Raw genomic sequence first — 21749 nt, forward strand, 5'->3', positions numbered from 1 at the left:
GTTTCACAGCATTCCTGGGAATTCCCTTGTTAATCACAAGGATTGTATTGTCTTCAAACATCAGGAAGTCTGGGCATTGAAGGAATGGAGGTAATCAGGGAGATTCTTCTGCAGGGAAATCCTTCCCTGTCCACTGTGGCTTTACTTTTTCCCCAGGGTTTGTACAGCTGACAGGGCCAGTCAAACAAGAGACCTTGACACCACAGAATCCTAAAATCAGGGAAAAGACCTGGAAAAGACCTCTGAGATCTCTGAGTCCAATCATTAACCCAGCACTGTGAAATCCACCACTAAACCACGTCCCCATGGTACTTGAAGAGCAACCAGTGTCAGATCTTCTCCTGCAATCCCCAGCCAGTGGCTGTTGGGATTTTAATTCAGGATGCAACTGGAAATAAGATGACACCTGCTAAGCCACACAATGGATGGCTGACAATGAGTCCAGCTGAGTTTACCCATCCAAGAAGGATAAATCTCATGGCTTCAAGATGCTCTGGACTGGGACATGGTTGAGGGATGGAGTTGGCAGTGCTGGGTTAAGGGTTGGACTCCATGATCTTTGAGGTCTTCTCCAATCTAAACATTTCTATGATTCTGTGGATGTAGAGGTGAAATTGCACTAGCAGATTAAAACCTGCTTTTAAACTCCTTCTGCAACAGCTTGAGCTGCCATCAAATTTCTAGTTACAAAATGTCTTAGAGGAAATAACCACAAAACCCATCCTAAAGGATTAAGGTGCTTCATTAAAGAATAAAAATAATAACAAATAAAAAATCCAGTTCCTCTTCCGTCCAGAGTTTTACCTTGAGCAGAGTTTCCTCAGCCACATCACACATTCCTGGAAATCTCAGATTTCCCACAGAAAGCATCCACTGCAGGAACATTTCAAGCATGGACACGCAACAAACATAGCCCAAGAATCCTCTAAAAACATTAACTGACAAAACCCAGCCAAGTTCCTAAGCTGCCATCCACACCCCACGAAGAGGAATATGTTCTATAAACACAGAGATATCTCCACAAACACTGATACCAAACAGGAGATCCCCCTTTGCCTGTGTTCTACTGACTGAAAGCTGAGTTTAATATACAGCACTTTCCTTTTTCCTCTTTGGTTTTATTACTTGTACCAAGTGTAAATCTGTTAATCAACCAGCACTTAAATTGTTCATAATAACATTAAAACCATGCCCCTGTGAAATCAATGAGGTTCCCCTCTCAGGTCCTCTCTGTGGACTGTAGGAAATTTCCCTGCGCTGATTAGAGTGTTTATTAAAGTTGGGTTTTGAGTAAACAACTGTTGTAGGGAATTGATCACTGCTCTTCCGTGCTCTGCTCTGCTGATGCTCTGCACCTTTCCAGGGAACACGACCAGAACGATGCCATTAGGATGACATTATCCTATTCCCACTGCCAAATTGCCATCCCTGTCTTCCAGAAAGCAACACCAGCATGTTGTAGGAGACTATTAAAATATCCTTATTGTCCTCCAAATGATGCTTCTGTAATAAAACCCATCTTCCTCCTGTGATCTCTGCATCCTGACAAAAAACTTCCTCCTCCTGATGACCAGCGCCAGCTTGAGCATGGGGGACCTCCTTCACCATCCACCCCTGGCTGTCCTGTTTATAAAATCATGGAATCATGGGATGGTTATGGTTGGAAGGGACCTTAAAATCATCTCATTGCAGCCCCTGCCATGGGCAGGGACACCTTCCACCAGACAAGGTTGCTCAGATCTCAGGTTGTTTTCTGCACACTGGTCATGGTTCTCCTGGAAGGAAGGGCCAGGCCACCAAAGACACGATGGTGATCCAAGCCAGGCACGGTTTCCCAAAGGAAATGTTTAACTTGGAGTAAAAGCTTCTTCCCAGTTTAACCATGAATCTAAAAGGGGGGAATCGGAAGTGAAAATAAATAAGTGAACCAACAACCCAGTGTTTACTAATCTAAGACAAATACACTTGAAGAAATACAAATAAAGTATCATGAAGCTTAGAAGCATTATATGAGAACCTGAAAGCATCAGGAAAACTCCACAGTTGGTAAAAATAAGAGATTAATGAGAAATTAATATTTGTAGGGGTTTTTTTTTATTATTTGATTAGTTTTCAGTTTGATTTCCTTGGAGATTTTTAGGTTTAGATTTTTTTTTTTAACAAAAACTTTACAACAAACAAAATTGTATAGACTGTACACACCAGTAGAGGAAAGTTCAACATGTAATAATTTTGATCTGTATTTGGAAAGCAGCAGGGCAACATGCATGGCTCTGGTGATGATGGAGAAGCTTTTTTCCAGCTCATTAGTAACAAAGGCAGATGTTAAACAGCATCCAGGAGAGATAAACATTTAAAATTAGCAGGCCTGGATAACTTGCACCTAAGAGCATTTGTGAAAGCTGGCTGAGAAGATCTGTTTGAACATAGCCAAATGCAAAACCTGGACTAGAGCAAGAACACTCAGCACAGACCTCCTGTATGGCAGCCCGGATTTTGGAAAAGAAGTGATGTGGCAGAGAATTTGGGGATTAAAAGAGGTAAATAAATCCACACGAGCTCCCTGTGAGCACCACTGGGAAAAGGCAAACACAAGTGTTTGCTGGATAAACTGAGCAGAGAGGAAGGACAAGAAGAAAAAACTCCTTTTTTTTCACAGCATTGGGAAGATCTGTCCCGTGACAACACGTCAAGAATTTTAAGAGGCCAATAAAAACCGAAGGAGGGTGTGGAAAGGAAGCACAAAAGGAAGTAGAGGAGCTCTGCATCCTTCTGGATGCCCTCAGGTTATCTCAGCAGCCCCTGGGTGCATGTTCAGGCAACTTAAGCAGGTGTTGAATGTGCTCAGAGGCCCTTTGCTGTCAGAAAATTCAACCTAGCAGAGTCAAGCACAATGGGATAGGAACTGAAAACCTATGAAAATCCATAACCCTCTCCAGATTATCTCCAATAATAGCAAGGGCCAGGGGAAATGTGTTGGGCTGCCCATCTCAGCTCCTGAAAAAGGAAAGTTCAGCAGAGCACGAGTTACATTTTATCAGGAGCAGGTTGTTGGACTGGAGGTAACTGGTGAAAATTATCTGCTTTTAATAACTTGCCAAATAAAATAATCCATCTTTCCCATCAGGAATTACTCTAATCTTAATATAGCTCCGACTGCACAGACTTCCTGGGTTTTGATGTCAGATTTTGGCCCAGGCACTGAGATGTTACATTTTCCTTGGATTTTCCCAAGTAGCTGCTGGCTTCTGCTCATGAAAGCCCACTTGCTCTTGTTTGGGAAAAAAACACATTTAAATAATGACGTTTCAATGAAATTCTCAACTGCAAGAGGAGGAAATGCTGCACAGAAGCCCTTAACAACTCCACTTTAGGGGCAGTTCTGTTGGATTGACGCCTTTGGGTTGGAAAAAGCCTGGTCAAGGTCTAAACATCCATGTCATTAGGCAAGAAGAGGCAAAGAAAAGTCATATTGATCCTGCTGGAGCCACAGGTGCTGTCAGTTCCCAAGGTTTTATCAGGAACTTGCAGTATCTTCCTTTTTCCCATGGTCAGCACATCCTGGTCTGGTAGAAGGTGTCCCTGCTGAGAGCAGGGGGTTGGAATGGGATGAAATTTAAGATTCCTTCCCACCAAAGCCATTCCATGATTCTGTGATCCCAGCCAACAGAGGAGCAGCAGCAGCAGCCCTCAGGTCGCCTTGGTGGCACAGAGAAGAAAGATGCCAAGTACCTGTAATCCAGTCGATAAATAAATGAGAAATTCAATTTTTTTTTTTTCTGAATAATTTCATGATTTTTTGCTGCTGGTTTTGCTGGTTTTTGGGGTTACTATTGGTATTTCACCAGTGCAGATCAGTGACATCGAGCTGGTCCCTGTGCATGCAGGAATAGACATAGATATTGCATCCTGAGGCAGAATTCCTTTGCCTGAAGTTTGGTGCCCAGTGCCAGGTGAAATTCTCGAGAGCTGGGAGAGCCCATGGTACAAGAAAAGGTGTCTGAGGCACCTGTGCCCTCTGCAGCCCTCGGCTTCCTGAACTGGCACCAGGCCCTACCTGGGGGCAAATAAATCCAACCTCAAAGCTCCAGTGACCACAAAAGCAAGAGTTTGACATCTTAATCTGCAATCCAGCCCCACCCTGGGCACGTTTTTACAGGACAAAAGGAGGACCTGATCCTATTCTTGCTAAAAATGAAGGATGCCTGGAGTCTCCCTGTCCCCTGTATAACATCTCCCTCTATTCCATGTGTGGAAGAAAGAAATCCATCTTGAGTGCAGGAGCTGTCCTGCAATTCCAGGGAAGAGACACCACTCCCACTCTTTTTTATTTTGCTGTCTGCTGGTCTTCAAAGCAAGAACACCCATGCCATCAGTTCTGGGCTTGGTGGACCCCACGAGCCCTGCCTGGGGCTGGGGACATGGTGAACTCTGGCTGCCTCTGCCCCTTAGGAACATTTGGGTGTTACAAAACCCAGTGGATTGTGCAATCCCTGTGCCTGCAGATGTGCTGTGGGATCCCACTCTAACCCACTTGCTGTTTTAGGTGCCCCATCACATAAAAGAGGATTGCACTGCACATGGTTTATCAGACTCATCTGGGTCTCAACCTGGGAACAGAGACCTAAAAAGCATCTTTGGGGCTGGGATTTCACAGCTCAGTTGTTTTACTCTTCTGGAAGAGTTCAACGTTTTCCCTGAGGATCCTCAGGGCTGAAAATGCCTCTCAGCGGCACAAGCTCACACTGCCATGGCAGAGGTTGCTCCAGCAAGGGAAGATCTTCCAGACAAGAAATTCAGGCTATTGCCAACAGAAAAATCCTGTTTGAGATCAGGAGTCCCCCAGAAATTCTCCCCAGCTCCACAGCCCACCAGCCAGCCCAGTGAAAAATGAGGATTTTCTGTTCCACAGCCTGTGCTTTGCCCACTGCAGTGAATATTGTGTTCACCATCATCTGCTTCCTGCCATTAACTTCCCTTAAATGGGTTTCCTGCCTCCAGGGGTTGCTTCCTGTCCAGAACATCCCATTCCCAGCCCGGCACACGTTATTGAGGACCAGTTTTTGTGGATGAGAATCTGTGGCACTTTTAAATCACAGCCAAACTGGCACCAGGATCCGGCTGTGCCTTGTGTACCCCTCATAGGTTTATCAGGCTGTGAGTATTTCTGGGAGAAAGTGGCTTCTCCAAGTGTGCAAATGCAGCTTTGCCTCTTAATTTCATTCCTAAATTCCCAGGCTCGAAGAATCACACAGAAGGCACAGCAGCAGCGGCACAGGGTGAGAAAAGAGAAGCAACAAAGCCTAAAATCAAAAGCCTAAAATCATTAGTACCTTTTTACGAGGCGTGTATGCTGATGTAAAGCCTGTTATTGGTGTAATTACAGCTGTGCTTACTGTCACTGGTAATGGATGTGCTTTCCATGCTCACAGGGCTGCAGGCAGGCAAGGAACTTCCTCCTTCCACAGCGTTCCCAACCCAGTCATGGAGCCATCCATCCACGGCTCCCAGCACGGCCAGAGCTGAGCCTGGCCAAGAGCTTGAGGAAAATCAGACTTGGTGATCCTACCCCACCGATTTGCAGCAACACTCCAGACCATAATTGTGATTATACAGCCTAGAAGTGTTCTTGTGGGTGAATAAATGGAATAAAAGTGAATTAAAAATTTTTAAAAATTAAATATGAGAGACCTTTGAAGGTTCTGGATGGAGTTTATAGCCATCATCTTGCTGTATTTCTGCTCTTCTTCATATATCAGCCTTTGGGGGAGATTTGTGTCATTCGTTTCCTCGGTGACACGAGTTGATACCAGGCAGTTGTTACTGGAGGTATTTGACAGCAGCATCTCATGCCACAGCTAAACCTGAGCAATATAAAGGGCAAAATAACATCTTCATTTTCTCCTAGGTGAGCACACGTTTTCTACTAAGAATGGTCAGAAAACCCCCAGATTTAGCCCAGCACCAGCTGCAGGCTTTGCTCCACTAAATTAAATGCAGGATAGGAAACAGAGGGAAGTGCTTTCCTCAGCATCAGAGCACATCAAAATGTGCAGATCTTCTCTGAAAAGCCCTCATTTAAAAGCAAAAAAAATCAAGGTTGGCTCCCCAGAGCACAGCATCCCCCTGGGATGGCACAAAGAACTCCTTAACACATGGAGTCAGAGCAGGGATAGCTTAAAGATGGGAGAGAAAAAAAATCACATTTCTTCCGAGAAGCAGGGAAATTATCCCTGACCTGGGACCCAAGCCACTGTGGATTAAAACTCTTTGGAACAAGAAGACAATCACACTTTTTTTCTCCTCATACACAAAGCAATTTGCCTCTTCAATGGCGTAAGAACTAAATCCAGCTGGAATGGCTTTTTAATTAAAATCATACTTTGCTTATCAGAGTGAGAGCACTTAACTGATTACAGAGGGAACGTGGCAGTCTCTGGCATCCCGTTCCCCATTCCCCAAGCCAGGCTGTGCCCCAAACTCCCTGTGCTAAACCCTAGGTACCTCTTTGGAGACTGCCCCATCTGAGCTCTCCTCATCCCATTTATAGCTCAGAAAAAGTCATGTAGGACACACAGAGTCTCTATACAAGTACAGAGAAAAGATCATTCCCTGAATCTGCTGGAGTTCAATTTGCTGAATCCTGAGAATTTCCTAAGCAAAAACTCCATAAATTTAATTTAATCTCCTTGGCTGTGTTGTTACTCATATTTGTAGACAATGGAAAGGTTTCCCTCTGTCCTGGAAGGGCCCTGAGGCAAAGGCTGAGCCCATTCCTGGCAGATTCACCCCACTCCAATGGTTAAGGAGCCCTTTCTTCCCAAGCACCATCACCCACCCTTGCTGCCAGAGCCCTCTTGCTTTGCCAGATGGGCACCACAAAATCCCCAGCTCCGGATATGGACAAGGTAACACCCCCGTCAAGGTGTTCCCTGAGGAACACCCCACATCCCTGGGGTCACTGGGTCGTGCTGCCTGTGCCTCATGTGGGTCTCAGCCTCAACTTTCAGGAGCATTAATCCCACAGTGGGACCCTCCGTGGCTCACGTCAGCCGAGCTAAGCTGATTTATCCTGGGGAGGGTGGTGGCTGCAGGGCAGGATTTTCCCAAGCACAGCCATGAGTTAAATTCCGAGGGCCCAATGAATATGTGACCGAATTCCTGAGGGCTTTTTTCTCCCTGTGTCCAGCGCCAGCTCCTGCAAGGGGAAGGGATGCTGAGGCAGATGCTGGAGCTGAGGTCTCGAACTTGTGCTGTTTGCAGTGATCCTTTGGAAATTCCCGGAGGAATAGCACTGCCACAAGAACTCAGCAGCACTTTCCTTACAGACAGAAAGGAGACCAGATGCTACTTCCATGATTTTTAGCTCCAGTAAAACTATTTCAGCCACAAGGTGCATATTTAGGCTGAAATAACCACCTCCCAGTCAAACCCAAAAACACACGTGTTGATCTCCATGTGTCTCCCACATAACGAAGAAAAAGCAGCTTTTCCCTTGCTCTCCTCCTTCCCTCTCCCTCCTGACACCCAGGAGTGCTGCTTTCCATCACACCACTGAAATGCCACCATAACCCACTGACAAACCCCCCAGGAGACACTTGGTATCAGTGGCCAGAACCTCTTAGATTCTTAAACACTTTTAAACTCCAGACTTAGTCCAATATTATATTTCTAATCTGCCACTGGTGAAGGGAGTTAGAGAACCTCAGACTCCAAGAATATGATTGAAACTGATAGTTGTGATAGAACAACTTCCAAAAGTGAAACTCTTCCACTGTCTGATCTGTGGCACAGGTCATGATCCCTTCTCTCAGTGGGTCAGACTGACAGCCTGTGAATCAGGAAAGTGGCATTTCCCTCCTTCCCAGAAACGGCTCTGCCATCAATTAAAGACGTGGCACATTCTGGCCATTTTCTGGCCTGCAAAGAAAGTTTAAAACCAAAGATTTTTTCTTTCTTTATTCACCCTTCTGTTAAGAAAAATAACTCAGGACTTCTGAACATTTCTAGCTCCTTGATGGGAAGAAAAGGGGAAAAGCTACTCTGTTTTCTCTTCCCTATCAACCAAGAATGAAAATCCCCGGGGATAAATAAATCCCTTCACCCCTTCTCAGCTTTACAAAATAACCCACCTTGCTGAGGTTATTCCTCAAGGGAAAGGTCAGGTTTTTTGCTAGGGAAAATACATTTGGAAGGCAAGGAGTCAGCAAGGTCTAATGTGAAGAGACCAGTCAGCAACCTTTATATCTTGGCTTTCAGATCAATTAGATCTCATTTCCCAGTACCCACACGCTCCAGCCTCAGAGGACAGCTCACTGGTGAGCTCTGGAGATGTTTGATGGTGTCCCCACTGCAGACCTCACTGTCGGGGTACAAACCCAATTTTAGATTTCTCTCCCTCTCGCTCCTTGTAAGCAGCTCATGTTCCTGTGCCCGTGGGGCTGGAGGTGGTCACTGCATCTTTCCTGGTGGGAAGCACAACTTTTAATTTTGCTATTGTTATTTTAGCACAGTGTGAAGAGCCTGGGTGGGAATCCCTATTGCTGGTATGAGGACAATCAAAAATATTAATTCTCCTCTCCCTCCCAATTTTCTTACAGGACACAGATCACATCTGCTGGGTGAAACACCATGCTGGGTCTGTCACCCAACCCCTGTGTGAGCACTGAGCACACGGCCAGTGCCATCCTGATGGAAACCACTCCCTGGCTCTTCTCCCTAACAAAACGCTCCTTTCCCTTCATGGCCATGATCCCCAGGACACTTGGCTGGCACAGGAAGGCCTGAAGCCACTGTGGATGGATCCCTCAACACCTCAAGGTGTGACGTTGGCAGAGGGCAGTGAGCCCTGTCACGTGTTCAGCAAAGCTCTCCACGTGGCTTTGAGCTTCTGCCACACAGACACATCCCCAACATGTCCACACACACTCACACAAACTCCAAAATAAAGAACCAAGAGGAAGATTGATGAAAGATGAATCATCAGTGGGACCTTTCCACCAGGGATCTGGAAAATCCACAGCACTGGAGGGACTGGACTCCAGGGACTCCCCATTGCAGACTCTCAGTGTTTAAGGAGGAGGGAGAGCAATGGACAGATAAAGACAGGACAAGGGGGAATGGTTCTAAACTAAGAGGAGAGATTTTTTAGATGTCAGGAAGAAATTCTCCACTGTGAGAACGGTGAAACACTGGCACAGGCTGCCCAGAGCAGCTGTGGCTGCCCCTGGATCCCTGGAAGTGTCCAAGGCCAGGCTGGATGGGGATTGGAGCAGCCTGGGACAGCGGAAGGTGTCCCTGCCCATGGCAGGAGTTGGAACAAGATGGTTTTAAGGTCTCTTCCAACCCAAGCCCTCCCATGGCTCTGTGATAACCACACAAACCCCTTGAGAGATCCTGCCCATCCCTCAACAAACCACACTGGATTTCCACACTGGATTTTAATTTCTAAACCAGAAGAAATGTTCCTCTCTATGGGATGGCCTGTTCCCACCTCCTGCTCTCACCTGGTTGGAAGTCAAACACAGATATGGGTCCAAGCCCTACACAGCTCCCATTCCTGCACTGCTGGGTAGATCCATAACTGCACTAACATCTTGCTCTTGCTAACGGTGGTTCTGCCTTCGGCAGCTTTTCCTGGCAGAAAAGCAGGAGGGTGAGCACAGCACTGGGAACAGGATCACATTTCCCTCCCTCACTGCTACAAACCTTCCCACACCCAGCTAAATCCAATCCCATCCAGTGTACAACACTCGTGCACCAGTCCTGGCCCTTTATTTCAGAATCATAAAATCCTTAAAGCTGGGAAAGACCTCTGAGATCATCCAGTCCAATCATAAACTCAACACTGCCACATCCACCACTAAACCATGTCCCCAAGCACCACATTTACACATTTTTTGAACACATTCAGGGAGGGTGATTCCACCACTTTCCTGAGCAGCCTGTTCCAAAGCTTGACAACACCTTCAGAGAAGAAATTTTTCCTAACACTTCCTTTAAGAAAAAGATGTTTCCATTCCCTGATGTTATCACGACTCCACGTGTGTAGGGGGTAACCACATCAGCCCCATGACATAAACTAGCAATGCTAATCTAGCCAAATACTAATTACAAGATCTTTAGAAAAAAAGTGAAAAGAAACAAGGCAAAATTAAGTTTAAACATTTCCAGGTTGGGTTTTATGCATTCAGCCACAAGACCACCCCCAGCAGAAAGTTCATTTTCAGAGTCTGGAAGTGAGCTGAGCTTCCAAGCTTTATCCTGAACTCTCCATCTGTAGCTGAATTTTTTGGTTCATCTCCTCCTCCTGCTGGTTGCCCCAGTGGATGCTGTTCCTTGCCTGCACTTTTCCCCAGGCTACTCTGCAAGGGAAATCAGCATTTATTTTTAGGTCCATTGCTCTCTGACTGCTTGGGCTCTCCTCCCAGGGCTGCAATATATATTTAATACTTGTTTTCAGAGCTGACAGCCCAGGAAGTTTGAGTGGTGAACTGGCACACACAAGAAATCTTTATAAAGGAGATGGGCATCAAGCTGCCAAGCATTTTAACTCCCCTTCTGGAAAGGGAGACTTGACTCCTCAGCAGTGCTATAGTGGGGGAGAAAGCAGGAATCAAAGCCACAGTTGCTGTTTGATGAGGAGGATGATGATGATGATGATGATGATGATGATGATGATGGCTTCATTGTGCAGTAACAAATCCTGTCAGATCTGCAGCAGAGAGGAACAGGAGGGGGATACACGATTACAGCAATTTGCAGAGAAAAAAATCTCCACTGGAAAAAGGCAGTACGGGGGAGAGAGAAGTGCACCTGGGCTCCTCAGCATTCCCAGCACAGGGAATGTCCCTGGGAGTGCCACAGCTCTGGGAGGATTCTGAACAGCAGTGATCCAAGTGGGATCAGCAGAGCCAGGGGTCATCCCACACGAGGGATTCAGCTCAGATTTGTGGTCATTCTGCAGTGGATCTCCCCAAAGGCTGTGCTTCCCAACCCCTCTGCTGCTGGAGTTCAGGGCTCTTGCCCATGGTTCACCACAGCCTCCATCCTGTTCCTCATCCCCATATCCCCAGGCAATCCCGTGCTGGGATCACAGGTCCTGGCCAGAGCCTGAGCTCTCCACCACAGCCTGCAGAAGTCCCATGGATTCTTTTCCCTTGCCATCTCTCTTTCCTAAGAGTATGGACAGTGCTGTTGAGGGCATGAGGGGTCTTCCCTTCAGAAAAACACAGCCTTTCCTCAGCCCTTTACTTTCCTCTTCTTCCACAACTGAATTTAATGTTTTTGGAAGATGTCCCCTCAATAAATCCTGCCTTTGTTTTACCTCCCTGTAACAACAACACACAGCAAACAAATTTGCACAGACAACCAAAGCATCAGCTTTATAGCTGGCTTTAAAAATATTTCCAGATATTTTCTTGGTCCCTTAAGGCATTTCTGAGGCTCAGGTCAAGTAGACCCAAGGCAGCGAGCTCCAACTCCTAATTTCCTTTTCTGTCTACAAAACCATCAGGGCTTGGCTAAGAGAGTTTAACCACCAGAGGTGTCTGGCTCTGGGAACAGCTTTCCAGTGAAACCAGCATAGCAAAGAGGTGGATTTTAAGAAAAGGAAGGTAAATAACTGTATGGTGACAATAGGAGCCCTGTGTTGGCAGACACCTCAAGGAGACAGAAAAATTGTTCCTGCCTTAAATCCCCAAGTTTGTAAGATCCAAATGAAAACAGCAGCCGTGGTGGAAGGCACAAATATGCACACCAACATCAGGAGTCCCTTCCTCACGGTGTGTAAATTTAATTCTTTAAATAACGTAGATCACACACTTCCAGAGCACCTTCAGCCACTGGCAGACACCAATGAACCATCTCCAAAAGGAGGGATCAAGGTGGATAGATCTGTAAAAGCAACATCTCGAACCAGAGTTTTATTGAGTGCCCTTAGAGCCGTGATTGACTGCTGATATATGAGACACGGTATTTTTTTATTAGGCTGACTAGCACAGCTAGAGGCAGAAAAAAAGCTTTTAAAGCTCTTTACCCCTGGAACACAGCGAGGACACTTCCAGCTTCGCATTTCATGGGTCTGAAAAAACTGTTCTGAGTTCTGTCAAGTTCGTTAATTACAGAAATAAAAAGAAAAAAAGAGCAATTAGCACCTGCAGAGAGAATAAATCACTCAGGCAGGGAGGAGCTGGTGGGACCATCAGCCCCTCGTGGGGCTGCGGGGATGTGAAGAGTTATCACCTCTGCAGCAGCACGGAGCGAGCAGATGGGAAGGAAACAGTGGCATGGCATAAAAATCCACATCTCCACGGAGTTGGAGGGGTTTAATACCCAGAAGAGCCATGAATGTTAATTTGGGAGCTCGGCTGCTGCAGACACACTGTGGGTCTGTGGCATGGAAGGATGAGAGCGATGGTTTTGCCACAGGACACTCTCCACAACCAGCACTCTTTGATATCATGTTATCCCAAACATTTTCCGGTTAAATCCACAGCAAAGGCTACCCAGCTTTTTTAGCTCTTTTATCCCTCAGGAAGTATTGCTATATCTGAAAGCACACATTTTTATAAGCATAAATATATATATATATCTATATATATGTAAATATATATTTCAGTCCTTCTGATATAAGCTTTATTTCTCTCGATAAAACCTTTCCTCATCTGCATGGTACACAAACAGCCTAAAGATAAGCCTTTGATACATCGTGTGCTGTGTGAATTCCCAGGAAAGGGAGGAGAGAGAGGGGCAAGGAGGAACAAAGTTTAATTTTGCTGGAGATGCTGCTGAAAATGGAAACTGGACAACAATTTCTGCGCCCCAACCACAAAGCATCACCTCCGGCAGGTGGAAAAAAAGCTTTGCACAGGGAAACTCTGTGAAAAAAACCCAAACTGTACAAGGAGAGTCAAGGAGTAGAGAAGAGCAGAAAGGGTGGAAAATTTCCTTGAGAGGAATCACTGGAATTGAGTGCGTGGCTGAGACCCACATGGCTCTGCAGCCGTGTTTAATGTCATATTCCCCCCAAAAAAATGCACTCAGCCTTGCAGTCGACACTTGAGCACATCAGGAATTCCTCACGTACTGCTTGGCCTACTCTTGGTGCCATGGAGAGCTGGGAACTGTCTCAGCAGCAGCGTTTTTCTCTGCTTCTGAGGATGTCAAGCAAAAAGACAACCTGTTCCTATTGTGAAAACGGGCTGGAAAAGCCTAAATATTCTCAAGAACCAGGATGGAAGTGGAAAACAGCCAAATATGGATGGATGCAGACATGGAAGGAAACAAGGGGCTTGACTCAGTGTTGGCTCTTTTGCACTTTTATCTTATTTTGGAATGACCCTGGGGCAACAGGAAAACCCCATGAATTCTCAGGAAAGCTCAGCCACCCCTCCATGGAGCTCCCAGCACACGGCAGGGCTCAGCAAGGGGAGCAAAGCAGCCACATAATTCCTTGCTGAATTTTCCCAAACTACATGGGAAAAAAGCAGCCAAGAAACACCAGGTACAGCTCAGGACTGGGCCCAGCCACTGAGGGTGAGGAGGATGAAGTGGCTTTAGCCACTTTAAATCAGGCACAGGTTTAATCTCCACTCAGGAAACTCCTGAGGGCTCTGAAAGGTGATTAAAAAGTAAAAAAAAATAATTTAGGAAAGCAAGTAAACATGCCCTGCATATCCATGAACGGGACGAACGAGTTCCCCTCTCCCCTGACAAATGGATGGGGAAGAAATTATAAAAATAATCACCACGTTAATTTAAAATGAGCTGTGGATGTGGCGATGGCAAAATAAAGGTGGCAGAGGTCTAATTCCCAGAAGGATTTGGATCCTGGCCGTTTCCAAGCTGAGTGCACAAAATTGCTGAGGGTCGGCTTTGGGGCTGCTTTTCGTTTTGGTGCAAATGTGCAGAGTTTTTATGGATTTTTTTGGGGGGGGGGGGGCTGGTGGTCATCACAACCAGTACTTGTAATTTGATTTCGTTTCCTTCCTGCCTGGCAAGGGGATGTGTTCCTCAAAGTCTGAGCTGCCACTTGGGAGTGATGAAACAGAACCTGCTTTGCGTAAGGAATAAAGCAGCCTGCAGGGAAAAGCTCAGCAGGTGGCAAATTTCCTTCATTTTATTTCACTCTTACACTACACAAGAAACCAGTTTGAGGCTTGAGGTCTCTAAAGAGAGGTGTCTGCCTAAGGACTGAAGCATCACTGTATCTGTGAGGGCTCAGGAAGGTGCAGAATGAGGGAACTTTGCTGTTGGTGTCCACAGCATCACAGAGTCCCAGAATCCTACAATGGTTTGGGTTCAGAGGGACCTTAAAGATCATCTCCTTCCAACACCTCTGCCGCAGAGCACCTGCAGGGCCTTCACTCTCTGCAAAGGGATCATGTGGGGATATTTTCCTACCCCTCCAGTGGCCTGAGTGGTCAGCAGCACTGACCCTGCCTTCACTGCTGACCCCACGGGAACTCAGACCAACTGGTCACTCAGACACCCAGAGAGAAATGCCAAAACCGGGGTGTCCTGATCTGCCAGGAGAATCCCACATACAAGGAGCTCCCAGGCTGAGCACCTGTGGCAGACAGTGACATTTGTGGGGACCCTGGAGATGCTGCTCAGATGTTGGTTGGGATGTTCCAGATCACCAGGTACTAATTGAAACATCTGTTAAACACAGAATCCAGGCCGGAGCCTCAAAGAAACGTCTTTTCAAAAGACACACAATAGATTTCAGCTTTGAAAAGGAGACACTAAGTATTGATATTTTGCCATCCAGACAAGAATTATATTTAAATAGGGGTTTTTATCGCCATCTCTCTTGAGGGGATGACAGGCATGAGGATGAAAAAAAAGCTGTGGAGCTCGTACAGGAGTAGGAACACCCCTGATAAAAAAAGAACAGGACCATGGGGGTGGTCACTCAGGAAACAAGAGCTGGGATCTCTGCATTCAATTCCTTTGGCCTCTTCTCCACTTTAAATTGATGCAAATCAATGGAGCCAAGCCACGCCAGCCAGCAGAGTTTATCAAAACCACATCATCCACCCTGTTTGTCCAGCTCGTTTGTGAAATGTATCAGAAAATAATCCCAGTTTGGTTCTGAATTAGAAAATAATCACAATTCCGTGCTAACACTGGAATTTAAATGCCAAGCGGATTTACAGAAGTGTAAATCTCCACCTCCCAGCAATGCAAACAGTGAGAGGTAGGGACTGCCCTGGGGGGGAAAAATCCACCTAATGTGACCAAAGGAGGAGTTTAAGGCTGGTAATATCCACTGTTGTAGCTGACTGAAAAAGTGTTAATTTAAAATACATCAGGGTCTCTAAAATTCCTGTACAGGGACAAGCCTTTACATCCTGGATACTCTCTATAAAATCCTATACATCTATAACAGTCAGTGCTGGAGATAAGATCTGCCCCAGTAAAGTGCCAGGAAAGCAGCACTAATGCGAGCTCTGCAGCCTTAAGCAGCCCACAGCGCACATCCCCGCGCACAAAAACGTCCCTAAATTCACTTCTCAAGCCAACCAGCTCGAAATTACCCAGCTGAGGGCTGATGTCACCCACTCCAGCCTCCAACCAGGGCCGCACTGACCTCAGGGCACCGCGTCTGCCTGGCACCCACAGTGCCGGGGGCAAAAAATTGCAGAGGCAAGGGCTGGAAGAGCAAGGAAATCTCACATCTGCTCCCTCCTCTTCACCTCACCTGCTTGCTTCCAGCGGGTCAGGCCTCGTTCACGGGGGTTATTTAGGTTTGTGCAGATTGGCAATTATTAAACATGACTGCTTGGCTATTATAACTCTTCCCTCGTTAGGGTTTATGCCTGAGGCTGAGCTGGTTCGAAGTGATTTGTGGCAAAGCTGCAGCCAAGGGGATTCTCCTGATAAAGCTGAAGTTTTGGGCTGGAAAATATTAGAGCTGTATTAACCACACCCTCATGAGAAGGAAAGTTTGCACCTTTTTTTTTACGTGTCCGGAAGATTTAAGGTTTTCTAGCAGTGCTGAAGTAGCACCGCTATTAGTAACTGGAAGTCAGCCTGGTGTTGCCCCTTTTAACAAATAAATGGGTTTTATAACGACGCGGCGAACATCCGATGGCTCCGGGGGGCTCATCCTCCCCTCCAAACCCTCCTCCTCGAAATCTTCCCGCAGGCACTTCCTGAGCGCTAATGAACGAACTCTCCCCGCATCCCGGGGAAGCTGAAGGCTGTGCCCAGAGAGGTGAATTCATCCCCGAGAATCCCCTGGTGCTCAGGCACCGAGGCCAAGCGTGCTGTGGGTTGCTCCAAAAGGGGATGGTGACAAGAAAGGCTGCTCAGCTGGTGAACAGCCTTCTCCAGCCGTGCAGAGGACCTCCCTGCCATGGCAGGAGCTGAGGGAGCTCTGGGTGGATGCCAGTCTGTGGGTTGGCATCACATGCCCGGTCCTCTCATACCCTAACCATAAAGGTTTGGGTTGTCTTCCACTGCAGCCCTGTGAGATCTCATTTTGAAGGCAAAAGCACCTCCCCTCTTGGCTCAGGTCCCACCCAGCTGAAGCTGTGGGAGCTTGTGAATTCTGGAAAACGTCTGGGAGCTTGGAAGGGAGGGAGCAGTGGAATAGCTGCACTCAGCACTCCCAGAGGGAAACAGGACAGGAGGACAAATCCGTGCCACGGCGCAGGCAAGGCTGTGTGTCTGTCCATCCTGCTGGGTCAGAACTCCAGCCCCCCCTGCTCTGAGCTCTCCAGTCATCTCCAGCCCATTTTGTCCATGGTTTTGGCCCCTGACTTGGGATTTTTTCTTGGCTGAATTTCCTAGATTTTCTTGCAAAGGACTTTCCTCTTCTTTCCAACACAGAAGAGGGGAACTTGATGAGAACAGGGATTATTTAATCCCACAGCCTTTCCCAGGCACTGGAAAACCACATATCCATGTCCCCTGAGGCAGGGTGATGCAGCAGGGACCCCATCTGAGCAGTGAAGTGACACTGCCACGCTGGTGCCGACCTGGTCTGAGGACAGGGCGTGATCTCCTGCGTTCCTAAAACCCAGCTGAGTCCTGCTGCCCACAAAACCTGACTTACGGTTTTTATCCTGCGCAGATAATCTGACCCCTTTCCCGAATTTGAGCAACGCAGGGCGTGACAAACATCCTCCAAGTGCACTCAGGTCTGACTTTAAAAAAGGTCATCAAATCTCGGGTCTCATTGATCTCCACAGTGTCTGGTGCCCTTCCCCAGGCTGCCAATAAATGGGACACTCGATGCTGAACAGGGAGAGCTCCCTCCTGTCCCTCTTCCCTCTGTTCCAACAGAAATTTGGGCTAGAATGTAGACAAAAACACCAGAAAATTCCCAGTCCTCCCAGACTATCAACATACCATGTGGAAGATTGATTCTGACAAGTCACCGGTCTCTCCAGTTGTTTCTGCTGGAGACCATCTGGTAAAGGCAAAAAGTGCTCTATTTTTTTTTTTCTTTTTCCCCCCTGAAAATAGATATAAACTCTGCATGTTTGCCATTTCCGAGGCAGCCTCGCAGCCAGTGCCTCTGGGGAGCTGAAACACCTCTCTCCTGACACAGTCCCACCACTCACTCACGCTCCAGTTGCTCATCTGCCAAACGTGCAGAGCATCCCCCGACCGCCCTGATCCCTCCCTGGAAAGCCAAATGTGAGGAGATCAAAAACCCCTCAGCAAAGTCACTGTGAAACGCTGAGAACGACAACAAAACGTTTTGTCAGCCTCACGAGGCACCGCAGGACAGACCCAGCACAAAACGCAGCTCACCTGAGTTTGCGTTTCTATGTGGAGTAGCCCCGTGGCTCTCACACCTCTCACTGCTGGCACAACAGGGAAGGCTTGGAACCGGAATGTTTCTAAAGTGCTGTGAAATGCACTTCCACACCCAAAATTCACAACCCAGGCGGCTTTCCCTGTCCATGGTCCCACCTGCCTCCTGATGCTGAATGTCTGGTAAAAATCCCTCTTTTTAAATAACACCCTGGTGGACTCGTCTGCTCTCACAGCCCATCACGATTCCCATCCTGGCTGGTTGTCCGGAGCTGCCCTGCTGGAGACAAACCTTTGGGCTGCGGGAGGATGTGATAATGATGGTGTGAATGCTCCTGCTGACATGCTGGTGAGCTGGAGTAAAAACCAGCTTGAAACAGCTTTAAATATTCCACCTAGCACGGTTTTTTCCCCCCTCAGATACTGTTTTTGCCCCCCTGTTTTTAAACTCTGCCTTTTTATGCCATAAATAAGAGCTTCCACAATATTATTATTGCTGATTATGTGTCCTCTGAAAACTTTCAGCTTTAGAGAGAGGCAGAGAGACTTTCAGAGCTACCCAGACACAGGGTTGGGCAACTGGTTCTCCTGAATAAAATCAGTCATGCATTTATACAAGCTTAAATGGAATAAATCATACACCCAGTGCTACACTGAGGGTTTGTGGCAAGGCCTTTGTTAAACACAGGTTGTTATTACTGAAGGATCTTTGTGCTGGATGCAGGAACTAGGCTGGAGGATTCCAGTACCTTGTCTTTTGGCCAAAACCAGTGATTGTTTGGTTTAAAAGATATTTATCTCACTTCACAGCTTCTCAATCAATGACAGTAGGAAAGAGGTACAGACACAGCTGAAGCAGTTGTCCCGTGAGCTCAGATTTCACTGATTTTCCACACTGATCACATTTCCAGCATTTGCACTCATACTGACGAAGAATCAGATCTGAGGGTTTTTATTCTTTTCCATCACAAACCTACTTCAAGGCTGGAATAGAGCAAAGCTCTGAAGAAAAGCACAAATTACACCAGCTGGGCAGATCTGGCTAATTCAAGGAGCTTGTAGTCTGAAGGCACGTGGAATCCACCAACTGCTTCAAATTATCCGCATCTCATGTTCTAGACACACACTGGGGGAAAAAAAAGTGTCTAATTTGTAGCTCTTCAGGCCAAATTATCTTAATTACACCCCTAAAACCAACACAGAAGGACCTAAAAGGGATTATTGTGCATTTACACCATGTCCCCAGCGCCGACTTCAACACTTCTCTTCCAGCTTTTCAAAGCTGCCCCTGGCAGGAGGGCAGGACTTTGGTGAGCGTGGCCTGACGAACTGCAGCAAATGAGATCTGCCCAATTCCCTTTTCTCCAGAGCGTGGATGATGAGAGGTGAAAGTTTATAACAGCAATTAGAAACCACATGGCTGCAACAGTTTTATGGCACTGAACTTGTTGATCAGCCACTTGTTCAGGATTTTTTTTCCCAAGGACGTACCCGTAAAAACTATCACAATAAGTTATATGAAAGAAACACAAACTAACCAAACTCTGCTGAGCCATCACAGGTCCCAGAGCCAGGTTATGGTTGCAGAGCTACTTTTACTTCAAAAATCAGCACCAAATCCCAGGTTTGAGCTGAGAAACAAACCAGGGATTTTCTCCAGCACTGAGCCACTTCAGTATTAGTCACCTTGCAGATCAGTGCTGATAAGGAGCATGTGAATCTTTTTAACCCAGCAGCGTGATCCAGATCCCAGGAACATGAACAACAACAGAATAATAAAAGGCTTGGAAAGGAAGCAGTCACAGGATTGCACCCGGTCTGTGCCTTGTGCTGCCCCAAAATTTTAGGGGTTGGTGCTTATTGATGGCAACCCAAGAGCATCACCCACGGCCCGATCCTGGCACCCCTTTGCAGGGTGGCAGCTGTGTGACCTCACCCTCTGCAGGATCTGGCCTCAGAGGAACTCTTCATGCCAACAATCTTTAAAGAAATGGGAATTTTGCCACGGGCTTCAGTGGAAGCAAGAGTTGGAACAGCTCCAGCAGCTGATGAAAACGCTGTCCCCCTCTCCTTTCCTCTGCTCCAGCCCTGGACACACAGGCTATTTTGGATCTTCCCTAAAGCAAACTCTGTAGAATTCCAAGAACAGATTGCCTGCGCAATTTTAAAAAAATATTTTAATCCATTTTCCCAACCTGTTCATCCTCACAGAAAGACTTTGGCAATGCAGGTGGGTGGGCGGCTCATGGTGACAGCCAAAAAAATTGCAATTAAATCCATTTGTCTCATTTCTTGAGGGACAAGGAGAGAAGAAAGGGGAGAAGAATACAGCAGTGACACATCTGGGTTAACTTCCACTCTCTGAGGCTCAGCTTGGTTGCTCTGACTTTGCTTTAAGACCAGGCTGGATGATGCTCTGAGCAACTGGTTTAGTGAAAGCTGTCTTGTCCATAGGGCTTTGGAATCAGATGATATTTAAGGTCCTTTCCAACCGTTCTACAATTCTGTGATGATTCTGTGACCACAGCCACTGTCACCAGCCCAGCAGAGCAAACACAAGTGACTTGCAACCAAGAACCGATGGCACAACCCAGTTCAGGTGGGCAACCTCACCCAGCCTTACAGGATGCTGGGGAGGCAGCCTCACCTTCCAGAGAGAAAACAGCTGGGGGACAAGGTTACAAGTGAGAGAGAAACTCAGCCCCAGCCCCAGCCTGCTAAATTAAACCCAGTCTCGTTATAAATCAAACACTGCAAGGAAACAAGCTGCAAGAACAAAGCTTCAGCAAAACCGGAGAACCGCAGACTCCCAGAATGGTCTGGGTTGGAAGGAACCTTAAAGATCATCCAGTTCCAACCCCTGCCATGGGCAGGGACACCTTCCCCTGGAGCAGGGAGCTCAGATAAGCGTGCAGAAGCCCTGCCCTGTGCCTGCGCTGTGGGCACGGAGGATCAGCTCTGCTCGCACGTGTGACTCTGTGTGTGTGTGCACAGGCTGACACAGCGCCAGGAGACACAAAGCCCCTTCGCTCAGCCTGCCCCGAGCCACCCGCGGCGGGGAGGACGCGGCATTGCCCCGATCGCGGACCCGACCGCGGGGAAATCACACCCGGGAGGGACACGGCACCCAGACACATCCCCTGCTCCCGGCTCCTGCTCTGCAGTGTTGCAAAGCAGCGCTTCGTCCAACTTCTCGTGGGCAGCTGCAGGGAGACCCCATCCCAGAGCCCCCTGCCCAGCCGCTGAATGAAACCTCATCCCGTTGTACCCAGGTTTGGGGGGAGCATTGCAAGGACCCATCAAGCTCCTGAACAGAAACCAAAGCAAACCGAAAGCCAGCAAACGTGAATGACACCGAAACCCGGAGCCGGTTGCGAAATAAAAGATTAAAATCCCGAAGGGAATTCCTCCAGCTCAAAGGGATCCTCTCACTCGCGAAGGGAACGCACACCTGAATCAAAACGCAAACCAAGCGATCGCTGCTTCCCAGATTATCACGGGACAGGGAAAGGAGCAGATCCACCTGCCTTCACCCGCCAGCGGTCTCAAAGTTGCCCAAAGTTTGCCCGAGGCGGAGCGCGTCCCGCGGTCCCCGGCGGTCACTCACCGCGGCCAGGAGGCAGCCGAGCAGCGGCACCGCGACGCGCAGGACCGAGCCCCGCATCCTGCCCGAGCCCCACATCCTCCCCGAGCGCGTCCTCCGCGCCGCTCCGGCCGCGCCGAGCCGCGGGCACCGCTCGGCTCCCGGCGCATCCAGCGGCTGCGGGCACGGCAGCGGCAGCAGCAGGAGGAGGAGGAGGCAGCAGCTCCAAGCCCGCTTCGCTCCACCGAGCGCCCGCACCGCCCCCGCCGCCTCCTGCGCGGGGCGGCCCCGGCACCGCCCCCGCCCGCCCCAGGTACGGCCGGGCCCGCGGGGAGCAGCGCTGCCCGGGAGCCCCGGCTCCTTCCCCCTCCTTCTCCCGTACTGCACCATTTCC

The 21749-nt window shown here is 47.9% G+C and overlaps 1 protein-coding gene across 1 annotated transcript in view; it reads right to left on the reverse strand.

Annotated features, from left to right (window-relative positions):
* Positions 1-21549, reverse strand: part of VIPR1 (vasoactive intestinal peptide receptor 1) — a 100917-nt gene extending 79368 nt beyond the window's left edge. The window contains exon 1 of the mRNA XM_032094174.1: positions 21380-21549. Within this exon, the coding sequence (XP_031950065.1) occupies positions 21380-21454 (75 nt within the window). The 5' untranslated portion in view covers positions 21455-21549. The remainder of the gene's footprint in view (positions 1-21379) is intronic.
* Between the last annotated feature and the right edge of the window lie 200 nt (positions 21550-21749).

This window comes from Corvus moneduloides, chromosome 1 (genome assembly GCF_009650955.1).
Source record: "Corvus moneduloides isolate bCorMon1 chromosome 1, bCorMon1.pri, whole genome shotgun sequence".
NCBI classification, from domain to species: domain Eukaryota; kingdom Metazoa; phylum Chordata; class Aves; order Passeriformes; family Corvidae; genus Corvus; species Corvus moneduloides.